Here is a 26090-nt window from a genome sequence, read left to right on the forward strand (position 1 = left end):
AGGCCATTCGGGTGGGCCCTCGTTCAATCTAACTGGGATCCAGGGAAGAGGAGGAAATCCAGATGCACATACACAAAGCAACAGCATGGAGGGAGTCACACGGGTAAAGAGCATGGGACACAGTGGAAAGATAGCCACCTGCAAGCCAAGGACAGAGGCCACAGCAGAAATCAAACCTGTCGGCACCTTCCGTCTTGGGCTCCAGACCTCCAGAACTGGGGGAAAAGAATGTCTGTTGTTTAAACCCCTCAGCCTGTGGTGGTTTGTGATGGCAGCCCCAGCAAACTAACAGAGTCATCAGAAGAGAAGGATTTCTCCTTGGAAAAAACAAGTCAAAGTCGGCTTTCTCTCAACCAGTATGTGAGAAATAATTACTTGATCATGCGTCGGAACTACTCCACTCTTAACACTAATAATAAAAGAATATACTAATTTGGGTAATACTTACACTTACTTGAACAGCAAACCAAACACTCCAAGATTAAGGCGAGAGGCCTGGTGTTTTCAAGAGACATTTTAAAATATGCTACTGTCAGTGAAAGTTAAGGAGCCGCACCTTGCCCTGTTTGGCGATGGTTTTAATTAGAAAGTCGGTCCTCATGTTGTCGACATTGGGCACCAGGATGGAGCCATATTCTGGGGTGACGTCAGACGGATACACATACTCCTCAGTACACGTGCTCCAGTGCCTCCATTCACCTGAGACGAGCAGAGAACACGCGCGTCTTCATGCCTACGAACACCTGAATTCTGACCTAGAACAGGCAGACGCCCCTGACGTCTCATGAAGGTTTCAAAAACGCTCCATGGAATGAAGAGCATTAGAACCATAGGTCTAAGTGGTAGTGAAATGTGTTAGCCAAGTGAAAATTCCCCAAGGAACAATTCCAAAGTGGTATTATTAGGAAATGTTAAGGAAAAAAAAAATATCCTGTAATTTTCTTTTTAAATATGTCAGTCTTCAATAATGTCTATATAAACATGAAGAAAGCAGTGATAGTAGTATGTGCCTAAAGCCATTTAAAATATCTAATCTCACGTTTTCATTACATTTTTTAAGAAGATTTTATTTATTTGACAGAGAGGGAGACAGCAAGAGAGGGAACACAAGTCGGGGAAGTGGGAGAGGGAGAGAGAGGCTCCCTGCCAAGCAGGGTCCCGGGATCATGACCTGAGCCAAAGGCAGACACATAGTGACTGAGCCACCCAGGTGCCCCACATTATATACTTTTTTTGTTTTTTTACATTATACGCTTTCTTAATTATAAACCAAAAATAGAAAATATATAAATAGTGTGTGTTTATGTGTGCGTGTGCGTGTATATATATATATATATACATATATACACTTAGTAGTATGTACTTTATATATATGTAGGCACATTAAGTAAACTAGAAGAATATATGAATAGATATATAGTTAAGCATGTACAGATGAACACACATATTTGTAAAAACATACTTCACATTTTGTAATTTTTATGTAACTACTGATTATATACATGATTGCAACAGATCTGATTTAGAGATTTTTCTCTAATTTGTCTTTTTTTTTTAGATTTATTTATCCATTTTAGAAAGAGAGAGTTAGCATGACTGGGGGGATAGAGCAGAGGGACAGGGAGAGGGAGAATCTTCAAGCAGACTTCCCGCTGAGCGAGGAGCGAGCTAGGGGCTGGATCCCAGAACCCTGAGATCATGACTTGAGCTGAAATCAAGAGGTAGATGCTTAACCCACTGAGCCACCCAGGCACCCTCTTAGTTTGTTTTTACTTCATTAAAAGTTCAGTAAACAATATACTTAACAAGGGGAAGATGTGCATTTGGAACACAAGTGAAATACAATTTCAAAAAAGGAACAATTAGGTTTCTTCACACATGAAAATTTCCATTTTAATTTTACAGCCAAGTGTTTTAACTCACATTTAGAAAAATAAAATTTATGTAAATATTAGCCTGTGGGGGGGAAAAAACTGTTCCCATGTGTTGTGTATGAGGCCGCGGAAGCAAGGACCCTCACCAGTGGATGAGACATAATAGTCAAACATGCTGTCCTCTGTCCCCTGCGGAGGTGGCAAATCCAAGGTCAGCCCTTCCTGAGAGCGTAGCCAGTGCTCCACCCGGCGCCGGCCCTCCGGCTCCAACAGGGCGCCGATGCTCCACATCAGGGAAAAGACGTATAGTCTCCCCAGGTGCTCGGGGGTAACCTCCACACCTTGCTCCTGAGTATGAAAGAAAAATTTTGTTTTAATGCTTGATTCTCCAACTAACGTTTTACTTTGAGGTTTCAATGAAAATAACAAATATGTAAAATGGACAACAGTTTTCTCCAAGATCAGAACAAGGGAAAGATGAATGAAACGGGGAGCAAATACAGAATGGATCTCAAGGAATACCACGCCAGTCTCCACAATAAATCTGGATGCTTATTAGATGACAGTGAACTTGCCACTAAATTACAGAGCAATGGCTTCCTTGGTGAAAAAAGAAATGAGAAAAATGCAGAAGATGCATGTGCATGTTTAAAACATCCCCCAACCACGGGTCTAACAGAGCCAATTTCAAATATTGTACTTTCTGCACAACATGGCTCTAAGAGAGAAATTTCTAGAAAGTTGAACAATTTACCTTTGGAGGGATCAGCCCTTGAAGCATGTTAATGCTCTGCATGATTACAAAAGCCTCAAGGATCTCCATCTTGTATTCTAAGTTCTGGATACTGAAGCGGTAGAGGCCAGGGAAGGACTTGCCGTAGAGCTGACGAAGAATTTCAGCTTCTTGAGGCGAGCGTTTCTTAAGGAAACCCTGTTTATTGACAGATTAATGCATTAATAAGTTTATTAGCATACCAAGAGAATGTCCATTTGCAACAATAATTTTTTAAATATTAATTAATGATAATAGGGCATACAGGATGTCAGGCCTCGCTAACCGTGCTTTCATTCATTAGATTGTTTAATACTCAAGATAACACTTGAGGTAGGCATTATTCTTATCTTCTTTTTACAGATGAGAAAACCAAGACCCAAAGAGTTGAAGTAATGTGTCCAGGATCCCATAGCTGGTGGGTGTCAAGGCCAGCATTCAGACACACACGTTCTGTTACCTCCCTATGTGTGTGCTCAGGTGAAGAGGGAGAAAAAGTCTTAAGCTCTTAATTAAAGTATTCTAGAACAAAATAAGGAGGCATTTATGGGGAAATAATTTAAGAAAAGAAAAAGGAATAAAAAAAACAAAGGAAATCCACACCCACATTGTTTTAAATAGGGAGAAGGATTTATCAAGTTAGTTGTTTCCTTTTATGTCTTCTAACTTAATAACCAATGTAGAAAAATACCCAAGAATACTCCAGAAAATGGAGAAATGAGTCATTTAGTGTACCCACTATTAGAAAGGTGTGTGTGATTTCTAACAAAATACCACTGACACAAAATATTCTCTGAAGCTGAAGCAAGTTCCTTCAGCCTCAAGAAATCGGCTCATTCTTAGACACAGAAGCAATAAAATGTTGATTCCAAATTATTCATCAGTTCATGAATTTACCAGGGTGCCACAGCCACAAAAACAGAAAGTAGTACTTTAAGTTGATGGAACCAAAAACAATGTCATAACACAGGGTCAAGTTATCAGCTTAGCTCCCAGGAGCAGAAGATTCCCACCCATCTGCCTCTAATAACTTCCTCGGAGCTGCCTTGGATCACTCTCAACATTTCCAGTCTGATTCTTTGTCAGTCTTGCTTCTTGCTAAGCGTTCGTGAAAAGAAACTGCATTATTTAAGGTGAGCACTGGGTGTTATAAGCAAATAATGAATCATTGAACACTTCATCAAAAAAAAAAAAAGCAAAATAAACTTTCAAAATTGGAGCCACCAAAAAATAAATAAATAAATAAATACATATAAAAAACTAGGTAAGGGGCGCATGGGTGACTTAGTCAGTTGCGTGTCCGACTGTTGATCTCAGCTCGGGTTTTGATCTCAGGGATGTGAGGTCAAGCCCTATGTTGGGCTCCACGCTGGGTATGGAGCCTACTTTAAAAAAAAAAACAAAAAACAAAAAAAAAACCCACTTCAGTAAGTATAGCTTTTTTTTTTTTTTTAAAGATTTTACTTATTTGACAGACAGAGATCACAAGTAGGCAGAGAGGCAGGCAGAGAGGGGGAAGCAGACTCCCCGCTGAGCTGAGAGCCCGACTTGGGGCTCAACCCCAGGACCCTGAGATCATGACCTGAGCGGAAAGCAGAGGCCCAACCCACTGAGCCACCCAGGTGTCCCCAGTAAATGTAGCTTTAATGTAGGAACCTTATTCAGCCTCAACATAGAACATAATAGAAGCTTCCTGCATAAATAGAAAAGCCTAAATATTCATTAGCTACTCATATAAAAGTATTCTTTAAAAGCCTTTGTGAATGTGAATATTTGGGGAAAATCACAGAAATACTTTTCTACTTGGAGCTTGCTGCTGTACCTGTAGTTACCAAATCTGGACCTATTATGGTGCTTTTAAAAACAAAAGCAAAATCAAACCAGTTCCTGAACCTCCCCCCACCACATTCCCCCACCCTGAGATTCTAATTTGGTAGAACTGGGGTATGATCCCTTCAGCTGTATTTTAAAGAACTGTCGATGATGATTATTCTTGCAAAGCCAGGGGTCAGAACCCTTGCCCTGTATTCTCCTTAATGGGCAGATAATTTGATTGTGAAATCTTAAATCTTTAGAAGCATGTTTAGTGACATATCCAATTATATATAAGTATCATTTTTCTCTATAATCCCCTCTTTTCTCATATCTTCACATTTTACCAAACCTAAACCATTTTGCCAACCAGGTTTCTGTAAATTTTGAGAAGATATTATTAAAAGCTAGTATATATTCATAGAGAAAGAGAAGCACAAAACAATGACAATATAAAGCAAACATCTACTTAATTAAATTATGATTTTGTAAGTTTTCAATCAAAATCTTCTCCAAAAAAATTATGTAAATAAAATAATAAATTTCACCAACAATGTCAAAAAAGATTTCACATCTGTCTTGTCTAATAAGCATTTTGCCTTATAACATTTAAAATATCTAAGTGTGCAAGTCATTTAACTATAATCTGATTATAATCAATATACTCTAGGATGTATTGGTGATAAGAAAATAATATACCTTTTCATGAACTGGAGATACTATCCAAAATATTATTTCCAAGAACAAACCTAAAATCAATGACTAGTAGATCTCAAAGAAGTTGCTTGTATGTAATTTTTCCCTTAGATGGAATTTTAATAAATTGTTTTCTTCAAGCTGATATTCTAAGATGATTGCTCCCAAACTTTATGTGACTGAGTATTTTTTAGAATGTCATGAAGTCCCAAAGTGATCAAATCAAATTTTACTTATTCACAGTTTGGCGGGATTATTGATTCAGTGATGGCTGGCAATTACTCCACAACGCACCGTGGAAATCATAGGTCCACAGAGATGAGAAGATCCCTGCAGACACCAGAATGCTAAAGGAAGCTGTAAGGGACAGTCAGGGTTCCAAGGTCCTGGAGCAGACAAGGAGCTGCCAAAAACAACAGCGATGGGATGCAACAACACCCCAGGTCTGCAGAAAAATTAGCACGTGCTCTACAGGAACGCACTCTATAGGAATGCACTCTACAGAAACGCGCTCTACACAAATGCTAAAGATCTTCTTTCCTCTCTCAGTGCACAAAAGACAGACTCCACTCATACCTCAAGAATAGGACTCCAATCGAGGATAGATGAACTCATGAAAACCATTCCATTTCTTGAGACAGTAGCAGGTGAAGCATTGTCAATGTTATGGGGTTCAAAAATGATCTTGCAGTTGGGAGCCATGGGAATCCGATCGCCATTCGCAAGGGTTAGAGTTTTGTTATCATCCAAAACAGAATTCAGATTTTCAATCCAAATGGCATCAACTGGACCATCAAGAACTATCCAGATATGCTCGCCTAGAATATTCCACCAAAGGTGGGGGGGAAAGCATACAGACACAGATATACATAGACCCATAGCTATTATACTTGAATAAGTACTATAACTTAATGTAATTGTCATTAAACTTTGATAGACATGATTATCTTATTTTATCCTATAGGACTTTTCCAGTTCTTTATATACCAATTGTTCAAGCACATAATCAAAGCAAATAGTCATTTGTTCATTGAACAAATATTCATTGAGCACTTCCTATATATCAGCACTGTCCTAGAGTCTGGGGACATCATGGTAAATAAGACAATGTCTTGCTTTCACAAAGCTTACATTCTAAGGGATGGAGATGATAAACCAATAAGCAAAGAAATATGCAAGATAAGAAAAATTAAGAAGGTCAAGAGGATGGGGCATTGCTTTAGACAAGGCAGTCAATAAAATATTTCAGGAGAATGAATTGATGGAAAGATCTAGAGGTAGAATCTTCCAGATAGTAGGAATAGCAAATGCAATGGTCTCAAAGTAAGTGCAAGCAAGCGTAGGGTGTCCCAGGAAGAGCAAGAAGTTGAAACTAGTAAGCAAGAAGAGATGAAGGAGTAGAATGTGAGTACAGTCAGAAGGACTGGCAGAACCACAGAATCAACTCTTGCTTGCATGTCTTACATTGGAGATGTCCCACAGACATCCCATAGTGTCATTGAGCTAGAGGTCCAAGGGAGAGGTCAGGGTTGAAGATGAACATGTAGAAGCCACCAGCTTAGAGATAACATTTAAAACCATAGACTAGGTATGGTTTTTTCTAGATAGTAAAAGTAGACAGAAACAGGAGGTCTGAGGACAGAGCCACTTCGATGTTGAGACTTCTGGTAGTGTCTCCTTTGCTGGTTTCTCTCCCTGTCAGACCCCTTATGAGGCAGAAGTAGAAGGAGAGCCAACAGGTAAAGTTTCCCTGAATCCAAGCAAGGGAAGAGTTTCAAGAAGGGGAGTAATCAACCGTGCTAGGTACTATGGGAGCCAGACTAGCCTGAGAACTGACCATTTATATCTGAGTGGCCTTGAAAGAGTCATTTTGGAGGACCACTGGGGACAAAACCTAATGGGAGTCATGTATGGAGATATTTGGAAATAAAGAAAGTGACAAGCATCAGCAGAATGGTCAATGACAAGGCCATGATAAATTGAGGAATTTGGTTTAATAGTTCCTCTTACTCACCTAGTCTCTAGTTTCTCTTTATTGACACCATGATCAAGTTTGCAACTCTAGTTTTTATTTACTGTGTAAAACCTATAATATAATCAATGCCAAATCAACTGCTCTGAAAATCTTCATTATGCTCATTGGACCTGAATTTAGAAAAAGCATGTTGCCCTCTTTAAGGAGGGAAAAAACCACCTCTCTGAGCTCCCATTCTTGGGAGCACCGGGCACTGGGTCTTGTTTACACGGGACTATTGAAACAAGGTCAGAAACAAAATTTGATTTCCAGTAAAGCAATAATTCCAAATATGAACACACTTTTGAAATCCCAAGTTTTCATGTCTCTTCTACAACAGATTTTAGGTTGATTAGCTCCATTCCCTTAGAACTTGGATGTCATCACATTAAACATTTATCAGTAGAAAGTGTTCCTGAAGAAATAGCTCCAGTATCTTGTCCTTCTCCTAGATCCTTATTTCTCTCTTCAAGTGCATTCACTACGCCTTTCTCCTCCTTATTCGGGAGTGAGAAAGCATGATGAGAGCAGAGTTAATGTCACCTCTTCCATCTGAGCTTATATTGTAGGAACAATGGGCTCAATTTCCAGACTCCACAAGTAAGCAAAAATTCAGAGTGAACCAATAGCCTTTAACCAGTTGGTTCACAGGACAACCAAACACCAGGGTATACCTAAACAGAATAATTTCTTAGTTCAATATAAACTTCATTTTTGGTATATGTAATCGTCTTCCCAAAGAAGACCCTTTCCTCCTGTGATTTTATAGGAGAATCAGTCTTCTAAAAATAGCCTAGACTTAAATAAAAGTAACATTTTTAAATGATTCAGTGAAATAGTTATAGTAAAATCACTTTATTCAACACCATCAATTTTCCTTAACAGCTTTTTCTTTCTCTTTTATTCTAAGATACCACAGGGAAACGGAAATATTTATTCAAAAGGAAAATAATTCCCCTTGTAACAACAACAAAGAAAAAAGGTGAGCGAGGGGGATTTAAAATACCCTAATCAAATACACTGATTTAGGACTTCTTAGTCTTGGCTCAGATATTATATGGAGAACATGTTCTACTAATTCTAAATAGGGACCAAGGATTTTATTTAGAAGGACATGTCAAAAATAATACTTCATCTTCTACCTTTCTTAGCCCTCAGTGTTTTCCTCCAAAGGGTTGAAAATATCCCATCAGTCCAGTCGTTCGTGGCCACGTCAAGCCGACCAAACATCTGTGGGGCCGTAATCGCTTTAGGATTCATCCTCAGTTCCCGGTGTGGCTTTCCACAATCTGTACCAAGTAAATCCAGATTTTAAATGACTCACATGTAGAGTGAACCATCCTTTAGGTAGCACTGAACTAATTTGCAATATACCATCAGCGGGTGTTCAAAATACGAAAAGGCAAAATTACACAGAGAATATATGTCTTACTGCATTCCAAGTTATCATAATTAACACTGTCATATTTTATGGACTAGTCTACTTTTGTTTTTATCCTTATGTAGAAGAAAATTACAGGAAACATAAGGGGGGAAAGATACCACATTGGCACTAATGAACAAATTAATATGACCTGGAAATCTTTCAAATTTCACAGCTCAGAAATCTGATTTATGGTATACCAGATTAAGTCTACTCCCAGAAATGTCACCCAGAAGATGCCTCATTCTCTCCATTACTGGCTTCGATTTGCTGAGATGTGTTCTTGCTCATTTAGGAAAAGTCCATTAAACTAATCCTGCAAGAATCGAGGACTTCTTCTTTGTGGCTGACCTCAGAAAAATGTCTTTGATCCTCCAAACCCTAAAACTACTCTGAATGCACCCACTGTACATAAGGGACTGTAGTTAATAAGCAGAAAGGTGAAGAATAAGGTTTAAAGTAAAAAATCATAAAAATGGATGCTAAAATATTACATATCACATGAAAGATTGGTGAACACAGGCAAGCATACATACCCATGCACTGTGAAAAAGGTGTTAAAAACCCTTTAAAACTAGGGCACTTGGGTGGCTCAGCCAGTTAAGCGTTCAGCTCTTGATTTCTGCTCAGATCATGATGTCAGGGTCAGGAGATCAAGTCCCACATGAGCTCTGAGGGGTTACCCACTCAGTGGGGAGTCTGCTTCTCTCCCTCTGCTCCATCCCCACCTCCTGCCCCTCCCTGCTCTCTCACTCTCTCATCCTCACTCTCCCTCTCTTACATAAACAAATAAATCCTTAAAAAATATTAAAACCAGGGCGCCTGGGTGTCTCAGTGGGCTAAGCCTCTGCTTTCAGCTCAGGTCATGGTCTCAGGGTCCTGGGATCAAGCCCCTCATCAGGCTCTCTGCTCGGTGGGGAGCCTGCTTCTCTGCCTGTTTGTGATCTCTCTTTCTCTCTCTCTTTCTGTCAAACAAATAAATAAAATCTTTTAAAAAATAAATAAATAAGAAATAAAAAATAAAAAATATTTTAGCCTATTTAAAATTAAACCATAGTTCTCCTTTTTTTTTTTTTTTAAGATTTCTATTTATTTATTTGACAGAGAGCGAGAGAAAGTACACAGCAGGGGAAAGGCAGAGGGAGAGAAAGAAGCAGGCTCCCTGATGAGCAAGGAACTGAGCTGGATTTGGGACTTGATCCCAGGACCCTGGGATCATGACCTTCGCTGATGGCAGATGTTAAACCAATTGAGCCACCCAGGCACCACTTTAGTTTTCCTTTTTTTTTTTTTTTTTTTAAGATTTTATTTATTTATTTGACAGAGATCACAAGTATATAGAGAGGCAGGCAGAGAGAGAGGAGGAAGCAGTTTCCCTGCTGAGCAGAGAACTCGATGCAGGGCTGGATCCCACAACTCTGAGACCAAGACCTGAGCTGAAGGCAGAGGCTTTAACCCACTGAGCCACCCAGGCACCCCTAGTTCTCCTTTTTGAAATCACAAAAAGACTCAGAGAAATTATCTGCAATACTTTATGATGTTGAAGTTAAACTGAGTCACAATTCAGCTTTTTCAATAAATGATATCCATAAGACAAGCAAAACTGTTTTTTAAGCTAATCACACTTTATAAAAGGCCAGCAAACTCTCAAACAGTATGACAGTGTCATAGGTAAAAACTGGATTTGGTCTGTTGCCCATATAAGAAAAACTGTCAAAAATTATTTCATTATGGTAGTAGGTAGAATTGCATCGTTTTAATTTAAAATATCCAATGGAAATAGGACAGTCTGTTCCATAAGTGGTCCTGAGAAAACTAGACAGCTATATAAAGAAGAATGAAACTCGACCATTCTCTTACACCATATACAAAGATAAATTCAAAACAGATGAAAGACCTCAATGTGAATAGGAATCCATCAAAATCCTAAAGGAGAACACAGGCAATAACCTATTTGACATTGGCCATAGCAACTTCTTTCAAGACATGTCTTCAAAGGCAAGCGAAACAAAAACGAAAATGAATTTTTGGGACTTCATCAAGAAAAAAAGCTTCTGCACAGCAAAGCAAATAGTCAACAAAACAAAGAGGCAACCCAAGAAATGGGAGAAGATATTTGCAAATGACTCTACAGACAAAGGGCTGATATCCAAGATCTATAAAGAACTTCTCAAACTCAACACACACAAAACAGATACTCACATCAAAAATGGGCAGAAGACATGAAGAGACACTTCTCCAAAGAAGACATACAAATGGCTGACAGACACATGAAAAAATGTTCATCATCATTAGCCATCAGGGAGATTCAAATCAAAACCACATTGAGATACCACTTTACACCAGTTAGAATGGCAAAAAGTTGACAAAGCAAGAAACAACAAATGTTGGAGAGGCTGTGGAGAAAGGGGAACCCTCTTACACTGTTGGTGGGAATGCAAACTGGGGCAGCCACTCTGGAAAACAATGTGGAGGTTCCTCAAAAAATTAAAAATAGAGCTTCCCTATGACCCAACAATTGCACTACTGGGCATTTACCCCACAGATAGAGATGGAGTGAAAAGAGGGGCCATATATTCCCCAATGTTCATAGCACAATGTCCACTGTTACCAAACTGTGGTTAGAGGGGACACCACTGGCATTTGTGAGAGAAGCTGTCCAACAGCTACATCTGTACCAGGGGAAGGCCAAAGGGATGAGGCACTGGGTTCCAGTAGCTTCTGTTACAGCTCCCCTACTCCCACCCACACACAAATTACATTTATCCATACCAAAGCAATTTCTGGGTATGCCATGCTCTCTCCAGTTCCCCCTACATGCATGGGCTCTTCATTCTGCTAAGAAGGCCTTTTATCCAAATGCTACTCAACCTAGCACATGCTCTGTAAGCCTTCCTATCATTCCTTAGAAAAGCTTCTGATCGCCTTTGCCTCTGCTCACAACATAATTGTCCAAACCTCCTCATAGCAATTCTGTGTTGACTAATAACTATCTGTGTTACTCCACTAAGCTGTAAGTTCCTTGAAGACACAGCCTTTTGTTTTCATGCCTGCTTTCCCATTTCTGCTACTGAAATTAGCAGGACCTCAAACATTAGAGAAATTTGATGAATCAGGAAACAAATATATGTGGGTCTAGTATAAGTTCAACCCAATTACCTTCTTGATCTTTGGGATAATGAGTGGTTTCAGCAAGAAACAATGCATTGCTTAAAATAATGACTATTTTCTCTACATTTAAAACCAAGAATAGGTTAATCAACAGCTAATGATTAATTCATCTTTGCAAAGAACTTCTCCAAAACCAGTGATACCATATGGGTTACATAATTTAGACGTATTATACATAATGTATCACTGTTGTTTAATATTTAGAACTCCTTTGTTCAAGCCATTTTACCAGGTGCATTTGTACTTTATTGTAAACAGAAGGCAGCAACATACCAACAAGAAAGTATTATTAGGCATAATTTGAGAGAACACATCATTTCAAAGCACTATAAAATCCCCAGACACAATCTTAACAGCACGTGAAAAGCACATGATAAGTCTTGCAGGTGTGAGTTCTCAGTTTAGGCAAGGTGAGTGATAGCAGGAAGCACAGTTCTTTCTCAGTGTGGAGACTCCCTGGTGGAGTATTGATGTACAGAATTCACTGGGCCCCATCGCTGAGGATACCTAGACTACGTCCAACGTGTGCAGGAACCTAGAGCAATATAGAACAGTCTCCACAACCACCAACTCAAGATCGGTGCACTGGGGCTGCATGGGCTTCCTGGAAACCCAGCCAGGCACCTTTTCCCTGTGGGACCATGTCTGCGCATTCCAACGGCCAGAGTTCTGTGCCATTTTGGAACCCAAATCTGCCATGGCCAAGAGCTGCCGACACAGTACTTTCAGTATGAGAGATATCAATGTCCAATCAGGAAAGAGAAGAATAATCACAAATGTGGCAATGCCTGTTATCTTTAGATGACCTAGCGCTGGGTAGGAACTTAGCTATCTAAGGCTTAGGGAGATCTGGAAATTAAATGCCTTCATTTAACTTCACCACAAAAACATCTGATTCTAGGTAGGAAATTAGTTTGTGATTAGGATGATTTTAGGAATTGAAATTGCCATGATTTTTTTGTGTACTGGGAGGTTATATTAAGTCGTACTGGAAAGTGTGGCAAATTATAATGGAAAAAGTCTAGGCTTTTCATTAGTGGACCCTGACATTAATTCCGAATCCTACCACTTACCGTCTTTGCAACACGGAGCATTTCTGAATTTGAGCCTTGAATTTTTGTACAAAATGGGATGGTAATAGCCACATCTCAAGATCATTGTGAAAATTAAATGACATGAGTAAAACATACAATGCAATATGTAAAGTCACTGTTCAGGAATTTTTTCACACAACATTATTCCCAGAAGCCAAGATATGGAAACAATTTAAATGTCCATTAATAGATGAATGGATTTAAAAACATGTGGTGTGTGTGTATGTACATATATATATATATATATACGTATATTTATTTTTATATATGTATATTTATTTATTTATTACTCAATCATGAGCTAGAAGGACATCCTGTCACTTGCAATGAACATGGATGGACCTTGAGAACATCATGCTAAATGAATTAAGTCAGACAGGGAAAGACAAATACTTTGTGGTATCACTTATATATGGAATCTAAAAAAATCAAATTGTAGAATGGTGGTTACCTCTATCTGAGGTGTAGGGAAATGGGAGATATTGGGCAGTGGGTACAAACTTCCAGCTAAAGGATCAATAGGTATGGGGGTCCAATGCACATTATAGCCTACTGTGGTAGAGTGATTGGAGCTAATTATACTGTATCATATACTTGAATGTTGCTAGAAGAGTAAATCTTAAATGTTCTCACCACAAAAACGAAATGGGGGTCAAACCTCACGGTGGTATTCATTTGCATCATACAAATGTTCCAAGTCAATACACTGTACACACTAAACATGATGTTATATGTCAATTACATCTCAATAAAGCTGAAAAAGCTTTTTCCCTTCTAGTTCATTATTATGTTATCTCTAAAATGTACCCAATAATCAGTAAAGCAGCATTCTCTCCTATACAAATATATTAATGTGTCTGACTTTTGTGTACCGCTTGGAATATTCAAATGGGTCACAACAATTTAAATGTGTCGCCCAGAGCAATGGGGCGTGGCCACCCCCTTACCGGCCATGGCTTTCATCAAGGTGTGGATGCAGGTGGTCTTTCCTGCTCCACTGGGCCCCAGGGCCATCATCCCATGCCGCACTCTCTGCGTCTCAAACAGCTGGATGACTTTGAGCTTCCAAGGAGGATGGTTGATTAAACCAGCTTCTTCAACCTGAAAACATAAAAGCCCCATATTGGGCCATATCAACAGCAACTGGGACTTACCATTGTGCTCAAGATAAGCACAGACACTGAGTGGGGCTGGGGAGAGGAATGGGGGCTATTGTTTAATGGGCATGGAGTCTCAGTTTGGGAGGGTGAGAGAAGTTCTGAAGATGGATGGTGATGATGTTTTGCACAATAATGTGAATGTACTTAATGCCACTGAAAAATACATTTAAAAATGATTAAATGGTAAATTTTATGTTATGGATTTTACCACAAAAAAAGATATATTGCTGGGGTCCCTGGAAGGCTCAGTCAGTGTAACGCCTGATCTCAGGCTTGTCAGTTCGACCCCAAAGTGTGGCATGGAGTTAATTTAAAATAGAAAATTTTCATATATATTGCATAAATATATATATATACAAAGACAAAGAGCAAATTTAACACTCAAAATGTTATCCCAAGCCAATAAGAAACATCTGCATTTGCCTTCAACAATTGAATACATTCATATTAATATATCCTTGAATATATGCCTAGGAACAACTTAAGAATAAAGACTCAAATGTCAATATGCATTTTGAATCTTTAATTTAAAATGTGATATTTAGTAACTGAAAAACTTTGCAGCATACCAAGTTGACTGATATTCCATAGAAAATTCCAACTGTCTATAAATCTACTGGGTAGTTTTAATCTGTACAACACATGCGTGAAAGTTAACATGCCAAACACTATTCTAAGTTCTATATTCATAACAACACTATAAGATTAGTCCTATCGATATCTTTCTTTTACAGAGAAGGAAACTGAGGCACAGAGGGACCTAGCAATTTCCCCAAGATTATTACTTATAGAGTGGGGATGTGAGCCCAGGAAACTCAGCTCTATCGTGCTATGCTTAAACACACTATGAACGATGCTTTTATTTTTACTTAAATAATTGTTGGATAATAATCATGTATCATTTTATGCTATACATCTATGCTTTTCAAATTTTCATATGCTACAAATTATGCTGTTAGTCACCCTATACGTGACTTATACTAAGTTTTTAAGACAATGCTACAATTAATTCAGCCATATGATGAAGAAACCATTTGCAAAATGAATCATCACTCTTACCTGATCAGGAGATTAAGATTTTTTTAAAGATTTTATTTCTTTATTTTAGGGGGTGAGCAGAGGGTGAAGGGAAAGACAGAACCTCAAGCAGACTCCTCCTGAACACAGGCCCACGCAGGGCTCTATCTCAGGACCCTAAGATCATGACCTGAGCCAAAATCAAGAGTCAGACGCTTAACTGGGCCACCCACGGGCTCTGGAGATGAAAATTTTTATATACTTATTTTTAAAAGGAAAATATCCATCAAATTCCATTAGATTGGATTCTAAAATTCTAAATTCTAAATTCCATGAGAATGGATTCTAAATCCACTAGATTTGATTTTTGTTAACAAATATCTTCAAAGAATTCAAATGTATTTTATAAATATGAGCTAATCGCCACTTCTATAAAACTTTTTTTCCCCCCAAACTCTTCCTTGTAGGAAAAGATACAGAAGCATAAGGTTTACATGGTTCATTTTCACTCCTAGGAAAACTATAAGAAAGCAAAGCTCTATCAAGTGTCATGGGAAATCTGGACCCGTAATGATACATATAACGTGGTAGACCCCCCAGGGCCCCAGGAAGAAATTGCAAGTGATGCTGGGCCTGGGAGAAAAGAATGACAGGTGAGGAGCCTCATGAGATCATTGTGTATGACTCTCAGGGGCAGGAGTCAGAGGTCAAGGCCATGTGGAAACACCAGGGCCACAGAAAAAGCCAAGCTGGGCCAGGCAAGGCAGCCAGCTGAGCCCCACTCCTCCTGCTCCCTTGTCATATTTCTTTCGGAATCTGGTGTGGAACAGCTTCCATCAATAATGGGACCCTGGGCACATGGCCAGCTAAACATGTGGCTGTGGGATGGTGGGGGACTCCCTGGCTGGAGGAGCTCTGTCAGTGGTGAGGAAAAGCCTGTCCTGAAACACTGGCCACAGCCCTGGGCGCTGTTCTTGGAACCCACAGAGCTGGAATCTATCAGCGCCACCTGACGCCCAGGAAATTCCAACAGGAGGGACATAGCCCTGGATGCCCTGAGAAATGTATTACCTGTCTACTAATCGCCATTTCCAGTTCAGGGTAACCTGCTTTGTCCAGAAGAATATTTGGGAAGAGATCTTCAATCAAACTCAAAAATAAGGGTTCGTCCTCATCAATCTAAAAGAGAAAAGAAACGGAAACTGGACCAACTATTTTTGCACGATGTACAGATAAACTGAAAATGCTGAACATACCAAATTTTTTTATCAAAACTATTAATAAATAAAATACCATCTTCGTTGAAGTTGAGAAATATTTTCTCAGGCTACCCGTAAGTTAGCTATTTATAGAGAGGGGGGAAAGAAAAGGGAGGAAGAAGAGGAAAAGGAAGGAAGTAGATAAAGGGAAAGTTTGCCTACAGAACAACCTCCCCATGAAATAACCAGTTTGGAAAGTTACTATATAACCTACAAGTTTCTAATTTGAATTTTAAAAAGTAATTTAAGTAAGAGACAGTAACAAATTCATGAATTGGAATTTGCCTCACACTTTTATTTTGAAAGAAAAATATATCATTCTGTCACCTGTGCATAGATTTGCTGATATTGAACAAAGGATTTTCAGTCTCTACTGTGAAATGAAAGAGTGTGAAATTATTACACACTTGTTAAATTTACATATAATTTCCTGCTGGGCTCTACAGACTTTAAAGAAGGTGAGATTTTAGCTCTAAAATCCAAAAGTATTTCAAGGTATTTGGAAACTTAACATGTGGATTTTTAAAAATCCATTTCAATTCTATGGAAATAGGCGTATGTTATACTAGATACGAGTTACTGCAAAAATAACTTCCGAAAAAGTCTAATTTAAAGCTATGCTCTCCAGCGCTTTTAGCTGATAATTAAGCATTTTAAATGAGTATTTTAAATAAATATTTCTAAATCTCATTTGTGCTTAGTTAGCTGATATTAAAGTGGGTGGAACATTTCCATCTGTGAATCTTACCAGTTTAGAAAGATTCATGTCTCGTAGAACGCGCATGACGATCGTTGATTCCGTATCTGTGGGGTTGGCTCTTTTGGCTGCTCCCAGTGTTCGCAGAACTGACAGAATGTTCCGCAGACCAAAATCATAATGTACCTGAAGCACATGAGGTACACAGGGCTTATTTTCAACATTAACTTATGCGTGAAAACTATACATTTGACAAAAGGCCTATTCACAATAATGAACAAACTGTAATTTTCCTTTAGGAAAAAACTGTACAGCTGGTGGAGCAATAAATTTTTATCAATACATATTTGGAGCAAATTGAGACTATCCAAAAGAGTCCTCTCATATATGACCATTAATTTAAGCTCTTAGGCCAGAACTAATAAATTTATCTTGACAGGGAGAAAGGAATAAATTTCCTCTTGAAGTATCCGCGTCCCCCTGAGCCTCTTCTTAATCAGGCATCCATAGAAAAATTTCCTCGTGTATCTAAAGCTAAAATTCTGAACCAGGAGAATATATATTTATATATGATGGGGAAAAGACAAAGGTATTCAGGAAGAAGAAAAGTAGCTACCTTCTAGGATTACATAAACTGGGAAATGAGGACAAGTCAGAAAGCCAAGCCCCCAGCTTGGTTATTCCCTTAATACATATTTATAAAAGCTCAATAACACCAAATTTCATCATATGTAAAGTGAATAATTAAAACCCAATTATCCAACCACTATAAACTTTATTTATTTATTTATTTATTTATTGAGCTAGTATGAGTGGGGAGAGGGTCAGAGGGAGAGGAAGAGAGAGAATCTCCAGCTGACTCCAAGCTGAGCACAAAGCTAGATGCAAGGCTTGATCCCATGACCCTGAGATCATGACCAGAGCTGAAATCAAGAGTCAGACCCTCAATCAACTGGGTCACCCTGGTATCATATATTACCAACCACTATAGAAAACAGTATGGCAGTTGCTCAAAAAATTTGAAAATAGAACTACCATATGATCCAGAAATCCCACTTCTAGGTATATACCCAAGTAATTGAAAGCGGGAGCTCAAAGAGATATTTGTACACCCATGTTCATAGCAGTAGCAGTCACTGTAGCCTAGCGGTGGAAGCAACTCGAATGCCCACAGATGGATGAATGGAAGAAAAAATGTGGTATAGCCATACAGTGGAATGTTATTCAGTCATAAAAAGGAACTCTGTCACCCCCCAATACCACAAATGAACCTTGAGGCTCATGCTAAGCAAATAAGCCAGTCAAAAAAAGACAAATGCTGTATGATCCCCCTTATGTGAGGTATCTCATGTAAAATACAAAGCAGTAAAAAACATAAAAACAAGAAGTAAAGCAGGGGGGTATCTGGGACTGAGGGTAAGAATAAGAGAGCAATCGCTGTTTAATGGGTTTAGAGTTTTGCAAAAGGAAAAAGTTATGGAGATTAGTTTCATAGCATCGTGAATACACCTTTTTTTAAAGATTTTATTTATTGTCAGAGAGACAGAGAATGCACAAGTAGGGGGAATGGCAGGGAGAGGGAGAAGCAGGCTCCCGCTGAGTAAGGAGCCTGATGCTGGGCTCCATCCCAGGATCCTGGGATCATGACCTGAGCCGAAGGCAGAGGCTTAACCCGACTGAGCCACTCAAGTGTCTCACATTGTAAATACACTTAACACTACTGAATTGTACACTTAAAGATGGTTAAGGTGGTAAAGTTAATATTATGTATGTTTTACCACGTGAAAAATAAAAACGATTATTTGCTAAGGTGACTGGAGTTGTATGCATCACTTCATACTCACCAATGGGGGGATGGAGACCAGAAAAATATTCCGATGGAGTTCCTACTTGATTTCAAGGAGCTTAAATTCTAATAGAAGTAACATGATAAAAACGTAAACAAATTCACCAAAAAGTAACAATGACTTGAAAGTGCTGGTGTGTGGAATTAATTAAGGAAGACTTCTCAGAACTGGACTCACTCAATGTATGGGCACGAGGTGAGATTCACAGGGTGTTCACCCAGAGATCAATCAGCACAGGGCCAACTGTTTTGGGTGCGTTGACTCATTTTGTCGGACAATGACCCCGTGAGCAGGGGGCATGACGGAAAGAGAAAGGCGATAGTGGAGAAGAAGACCAGAGTCGGTGATGTGGGCGTTTTCTACATGCAAGAAACAGTGTGGGGGGCGCCCGGGTGGCTCAGCGGGTTAAACCTCTGCCTTCAGCTCAGGTCATGGTCCCAGGGTCCTGGGATCGAACCCCGCATGGAACTCTCTGCTCAGCAGGTACTCTGCTTCCCTCTCTCTCTTGCCTGCCTCTGTGCCTACTTGTGATCTCTGTCTGCAAATAAATAAAATCTTTTTAAAAAAAAGAAAAGAAAGAAAGAAAGAGAGAGAGAGCATGGAAAAACACTTGACAGAGGAAGAAGAAGAATGGGTGAGTAAAGGCTGCAATAAGCAGAAGAAACCAAGAATATTTTTAGAGAAAATATAATTTAATGGAGGCTGGGGGTACAAAAAAATAGTCAAAGAAGCTGGGAATGGAGGAGAGTGAAGAGAAGGATCGAAGTTATGTATGTCAGGAAGCTTTATTCGTGTTACAGTTTTACGTTTATTTTAGTGTTTTATTATTTAGCATGTGCTTTTGGCAATGTTTATTTATATGTCCTAACGATCTGTGCCATGATCCCCACTTCCTGGTGGGATCTTTTCCCTTTGAGTGTGGTAGGCCCTGTGATTTGCTTTAACCAATACAATACAGCAAAGGTGACAGGTCATATGTGATTGTGTATATGTGATTCTGTGGTCACATGACTTAAGATTTGTGATGGCTGATTTTATGTGTCAATTTGAGTGGGCCACAGGAGGTCCAGGTAGCTGATCGAACATTATCCGTGAATGTGTCTCTAAATGAGTTTCTGGAAGAGATTAGCATTGAACTGGTGGGCTGAGGAAAGAAGACGGCCCTCCCCAGTGTGGGTGGGCACCACCCCATCGATGGAGACCTGAATAGAACAAAAAGGCAGAGGAGGTTGGATTCACTCTCTCTGCCCTTCTGCTGGGCTGGGATATCAACCTTCTCCTGTCCTCAGTTCTCCCGACTGTCTGGCCTTCAGACTTGGACTAGAATCTACACCATCATCCCTTCAAACGACACCCCCATCTTTCCTGGTTTCCAGCTTACAGACAATAAAGTCTGGGACCTCTCTACCTACATACGTGTGTGACCTAATACTGTATACTGAATTTCTTTGTAGGTATAAATGAATGTATCATATTGGTTCTGTTTCTCCGGAGAATCCCAATACAAGACTGCTGCAGCCAGCTTGCTGGAACCTCTTCCCCTCACGGACGTTGAGAGGGCAAGCAGCCATGAGGCAGATAGCAGCGTGCAGCCTGTGGGGACCGGTGGTGCGGCCTTGTCCAGCTGACAGCCGGCAAGAAACTGAATCCCCCAGTCTTCCAACCTCGAGAACAGAATTCTCCCAACAACTGGAGTGAGCATAAAAGTAAGTCCTCCCCAGTCAAGAACGGGCCCAAGACTTGATTGAAGCCTTGTTACGCTCTAAGCAGAGGACCCAGCCAAGCTGGACCAGGACTCCTGACCCACAGAAAACACGAAATAATAAATTATGTATTGTTTTAAGCTGGCAAATTTATGGGACTATTGTCAAACAGCAACAGATAACTCCTACAAAAGTAATGTAAGATTAGTTTCATGCCTCATAATTAAAAAACTGCATGAGGGGCGCCTGGGTGGCTCAGTGGGTTAAGCCGCTGCCTTCGGCTCAGGTCATGATCTCAGGGTCCTGGGATCGAGTCCCGCATCGGGCTCTCTGCTCAGCAGGCAGCCTGCTTCCCTCTCTCTCTCTCTCTACCTGCCTCTCCATCTACTTGTGATTTCTGTCAAATAAATAAATAAAACTTTAAAAAAAAAAAAACTGCATGATGTCAGAAACTGCTACTCTAAACAGTGCTAGGAGGGCACCTGGGGGGCTCGGTCAGTTAAGTGTCTGCCTTCGGCCCAGGTCATGATCCCAGGGTCCTAGGATGGAGCCCCTTGGCGGGGCCCCTACTCACCCAGGAGTCTGCTTCTCCCTCTGCCTCTCCCTCCTCCCTGCTCACGCTCTTTCTCAAATAAATAAATAAAATCTTTTTTTAAAAAATTACAGTAAATGAATCACTAAACTCTACCTCTGAAACTAATAACACACTATATGTTAATTGAATTTAAATTATAAAAATGAGAAATAAATTTTTTAAAAAGTGACAGTAGATAAAATAGACTATTATTAGCAAGGCATGGCCGCTATATGAGGGACTTGGAAGTGAGAAGAGCAATGCCTAAGAGGTTCCTGAAAACCATGAGGACACACAGCACACATTATGATTAATGTACCAGTGGGATAAAGAGCAAATATTCATATTTATAATTCTTTGGCTCTTCAATCAGTTCCAAAAGTACTTACCTCATTTCTTACGCCACAAATATTAATTTATCTAAGAGCACTTTAAAAAACTATGCATATAAAATTAATTTTGTAATGATATGACTTTCAACTTCGTATCACTAACATAATCTGCCGACAGCCCTAGCCTACAATTTTTCAAAACGAGCAAATTTCACAGAAGAGAAGAACTAAGGGGCTAAGTGCGGAGAGCCCCCAAGCACCTCACACCTGCTTAGAAAGCTGCTCCTCGCACAGCTTGTAGAGTGTGAAGAACTTCCGGGCCAGAACAACGTTGTCGATGAAGCCACAACTAGCCAGCTTCACCCTTATGATAATCTGCCGGTCGGGCACCATCATGGCCACAGAGCGGAAGTTAATCTTCAGGTTCTCAGGGAGCTCCTGCCGCCCAGCATAGCCAGGATTCTACACGGGAAATAAACACCAGGGGTGAACGTCACAGTCACGGGCAGCACACCCCCACCGGTATGCCAGAAACAGATTCATCGAGCACAGGCAGCAAATCTGGACTGATCACTGGAGAACGCACTTACATATCTTACTCCCCTTTTAACCGGAGAGACGACATCACAGGTTATTACGATGAGCTTTGTTTAACACCCAAGGCTTTCACACAGGAGTTAAAAATACCGTCCCAATTTCCATTCATGGAAACGAAGGGCCCTGAGACCCGGGCGAGGCATGAAAGCTGCGATAAGACTGACATTCAGCAGCTCTCCCTGTGGTTCCTTACCATGGTCAGGAAAAGTCCAAATTCAGGGTTCATAGTCACATTATCTCCATCGGTAAAAATAAAAGACTTTTTCCGCTCCTTTTTACATGTCAGAATAATGGAAATTTGCTGGGCTGCCACGGACAGAACTGGTAAATCGATACGGTTAAATTCATCAAAACAACCCCAGGATCCAGACTGTGCCAGTCCTTCGAAGGAAAATTAGATAGAGAATCCAATTATATATAATTTCAAAAAGCCGGGGAAAAGGGCATTTTGCAGCTGCCAAGACAAGCCAGAGATAAGTCTGTTCAAAAATAAACTTGAACAAACAGACTATGCACAGGGTGCCCCCAAAATGATTCACCATGTGGTGCTTCATCTGGAAGCGGCCAACCTGCGGGGATACAGGCGAGTGAGCAGGACATTTGATCCCCACCACACCGCGAGGCTCAGTTTCCAAAAAGTTGCGCGAAGTTGAAAAATGACACTGCACTGTAGCCAATGGTTGAAGAAAAGAAATCTTAACAAGATATTCCACCTTAGCTTAAAATTTTTCATCAAGTAAAAACTATAACCATCACCTTTAAAAATCCGTCCGAGGCCTCGGAAATCCATCTGGTCAGAACAATTGAAAACCACAACATACTTCCCAAGACACCGTCCCATATCTTTCGTGGTCTCCGTTTTCCCGGTTCCTGCAGGTCCAGCCGGAGCTCCTCCCATGCTCATTCCCAGAGCCTGAGCCAACGTGATGTAACACCTGGAGGAAAAGAGACATCACTAGAACCATCCCGCCAGCACCCGGAAGGCACTGCGGAGACGCCACAGAAAAATGAAACCTGCGCCAGATTTAAAAAGGGAAAACTCGAGCCACTGTCCCTACATAATATTTCCCGAACTGCATCTTAATATATGCTTTTCTTACAGATAGAAACATGTGTAGAGGAAAGAGGAGGGGATGGCCTATGGCCAAGTAAGTTGGAAAATTCTTAAAAAGGTCCAATGAGCTTTCTCAGGATAATGTATAGTGAGATTCTCTAAGCATGAAAAATAGTACATAGCATTTCCAAAACTTACTTGGCAAATTTTCACAAAAACCTACCAATCTTTAAAGAATAATACTCTATAGAACAGACTGGACACCATTTGATTGTCTTTTGGGTGGTACTGACAGTTAAGCATTTGATTCTTGGTTTTGGCTCAGGTCATGATCTCAGGTTCGTGAGATGGAGCCCTGCGTGGGGCTCTGTGTTCATTGTGGAGTCTGCTTGGGATTCTCTCTTGCCCTCTCCTGCTGCCCCTACCCGCTTCAAATAATCTTAAAAAAAATAAATAAATAAAGATTAATCCCCTTTTGAATCTAATGAATAATTTGAGGTATAGGGGGCATGATATTTGATATCTGAATCACACATTGCTAAATAATCACACCTTTGATCTATTTCTGGGAACAACTACTGTCCCTACACACACCTTCTACTGTCTCTTACTGCATGATATTAACAGAAGATTCTAGAAGAAAATACAAGAGTGCCTGGGAAGGAGAAAACTAACCTGATAACTCGCTGATGAATTATTCGATCCCCCAGCATCCCACTGTGCTGTCAAAGGAAGTCTATAAAGTGATGCAGTTGAGGGCTTTCCTGTGGCTGAGCTCTGTAAAGCATTCATCTGGACTCAAGAAATATTTCAAAGGATAGAAAGTGATTGTCCAGCATGAAGGGTGGAAATAAACAGTGAGCACATCAACTGGAGGTCCTCTAGAGTCTGTATTTTATCAGAAGTGGGCTCCTAAAATAGGCTAGTAAATGGCTGAGCCCTGAAAGTACGCAGAGCCCAGAGAGGGAGAAGACAAGGTAAACTCAGGAGGACTCCCAAACTCACTTTGATTTTGCCTTTTAATTCAAGGTTTTCTTTCTCATCTTGCCCTTCCGCTATCCCTGGCAGAGCCGTCTCAGTAAGAATAGTTCACGTGATGGGCTCCACCTACAAGATCTCATGTAAGCCCAGAGCGGAGAACCCTGCAGGGAAGCTACTGTTGTTTTTCCCATTTTGCAGACGAGGGGAAAGGTTCCCAGAGATGGAATTCCTTTCCTCAGGATTGTGGCAGCAGAGCTGAGACTCGAGCCTGTCTGGCGACATGCCCTAACACCGCCAGGTTCTAGAACATGTCCACCCCGCCAGGTAAGGAATAAATCTCCAGGAACTCTGGCCACCCACTACTTCGTCTTGCAAACTCTTCTTACAACTGGGATCATCTGGGTCTATATTTGACCTGAAGTACCAGCAAGTTGTTAAGGTGCCTTAAAGGCATCCTAATTACACGAAGAATAAGTGGGCGAGCCAGGGGCTGGATCCTTCGTTCCTCCGCTGGGTGAGGCTTCGGCCCAGCTGCTAGGCTGGCCCCCAGACTCCTCTAGGACTTGCCTTTCAGAGACAAGCATGGATCTTCATGTCCACATTCATGTGATGCCCCCGAGTATTCTAGATGTATGTGCATCTCTCCTCCTCTTTCCTACTTTCCTTTCTAGTCTCTTGGCTGATTTAAAAAATGTCATCATTCAGGAAAAGGATTTGGACTTCTATGTGCTTAGTGGTTTTCTGCAGCTTTCTATCTCCCCAGCAGACTGCCCTAAGCTCTCTGCTCTCAGGAACGGGGTCTAGTTCATACTTGTACCTTCAACTGTTTCCCTAAACCTGGCACCTAGTACTCTACGAACTCTTATTAAATAAATGTCTTGTGCCAGCCCAGCTGTACAGTCTTAATTGGCTCCTCCTCTCCCAGCAGCTACTGGAATTAGAGATGCACAATGTGGGGGCACCTGGTTTACTCAGTTGATAAAGAGCATGTGCCTATTAATCTCAGGGTTGTGAGTTCACGTCCCAAGTTAGGCATGCAGCCTACTTTTTTTTTTCTCTTTTAAAGATTTTATTTATTTATTTGACAGACAGATCACAAGTAGGCAGAGAAGCAGGCAGAGAGAAAGGAAGGGAAGCAGGCTCCCCGCTGAGCAGAGAGCCCGACGCAGGGCTCGATCCCAGGACCCTGAGACCATGACCTGAGCTGAAGGCAGAGGCCTTAACCCACTGAGCCAACCAGGCGCCCCCATGCAGCCTACCTTTAAAAAATAAATAAAATAAAATAAAATAAAGAATAAATATTCTTTAATATTCTTTAATAATAAATATTCTTTAATAAATATTCTTTAATAAATAAAGAATAAATAAATAGAATAAATAAAGAATAAATATTCTAAAGAATATTCTTTATTTATAAATAAAATAAAGAATGCAACTATAGTTGCATTCCTTCCTATATATCAAGAAATTTAAGAAAAAGAGAGAGAGAGAGATGTAGAATTTGACTATCACGTTAAACCAACAATGGCCAGCCCCATGATCCAGGTCTTATGATGGAATTCAATTTAACCAAATCCAACCACAAAAACCAACATTCATAGTGTTTTCAGCTCCTATTCTTAAAGAGTATTGATTCCCAAATGCTAAAAACCTCCTAAGGCAAGGAGACAGACATCAGGAACTTATTTTTCTTTGTTCCTTTTCTTTGGTTTGGTTATAGACTCTGATTATAGAACATGCTTAAGGAGAAACAAAAGGAAACATTGATAAAGAACGTCTTATTGATGATTAAAAGAAACCATAGTCATAGCAACAACAATAATGACTAACATTTACTGGGTGCCAGGCCGGGGTACCTACATCCATCACCTCTAGTCCACACGGTAATTCCAAAAGGAGGCAATCAGAGAGGTTAGGTGTCTTGGCCAAGACCAGACAGCTGTGGAGGGCAGAGTCCAGGGCTCAACATGAGACTGTGACTCACAGGAGCCATGAGAATACTTGAGACAAAGG

The 26090-nt window shown here is 40.3% G+C and overlaps 1 protein-coding gene across 1 annotated transcript in view; it reads right to left on the reverse strand.

Moving 5' to 3' along the window:
• DNAH5 (dynein axonemal heavy chain 5) overlaps nucleotides 1-26090 on the reverse strand; it is a 223165-nt gene that overhangs the window by 102664 nt on the left and 94411 nt on the right. Inside the window, exons 36-46 of the mRNA XM_059173668.1 lie at nucleotides 22799-22977; nucleotides 22236-22423; nucleotides 21713-21907; nucleotides 17041-17175; nucleotides 16105-16212; nucleotides 13804-13957; nucleotides 8311-8457; nucleotides 5731-5972; nucleotides 2629-2805; nucleotides 2021-2222; nucleotides 557-699 (exon numbers count right to left, since the gene is read on the reverse strand). Of these exons, the coding sequence (XP_059029651.1) occupies nucleotides 557-699; nucleotides 2021-2222; nucleotides 2629-2805; nucleotides 5731-5972; nucleotides 8311-8457; nucleotides 13804-13957; nucleotides 16105-16212; nucleotides 17041-17175; nucleotides 21713-21907; nucleotides 22236-22423; nucleotides 22799-22977 (1870 nt within the window). The remainder of the gene's footprint in view (nucleotides 1-556; nucleotides 700-2020; nucleotides 2223-2628; nucleotides 2806-5730; nucleotides 5973-8310; nucleotides 8458-13803; nucleotides 13958-16104; nucleotides 16213-17040; nucleotides 17176-21712; nucleotides 21908-22235; nucleotides 22424-22798; nucleotides 22978-26090) is intronic.

Source organism: Mustela lutreola, chromosome 5 (assembly GCF_030435805.1).
Source record: "Mustela lutreola isolate mMusLut2 chromosome 5, mMusLut2.pri, whole genome shotgun sequence".
In the NCBI taxonomy this organism is placed as follows: Eukaryota; Metazoa; Chordata; class Mammalia; order Carnivora; family Mustelidae; genus Mustela; species Mustela lutreola.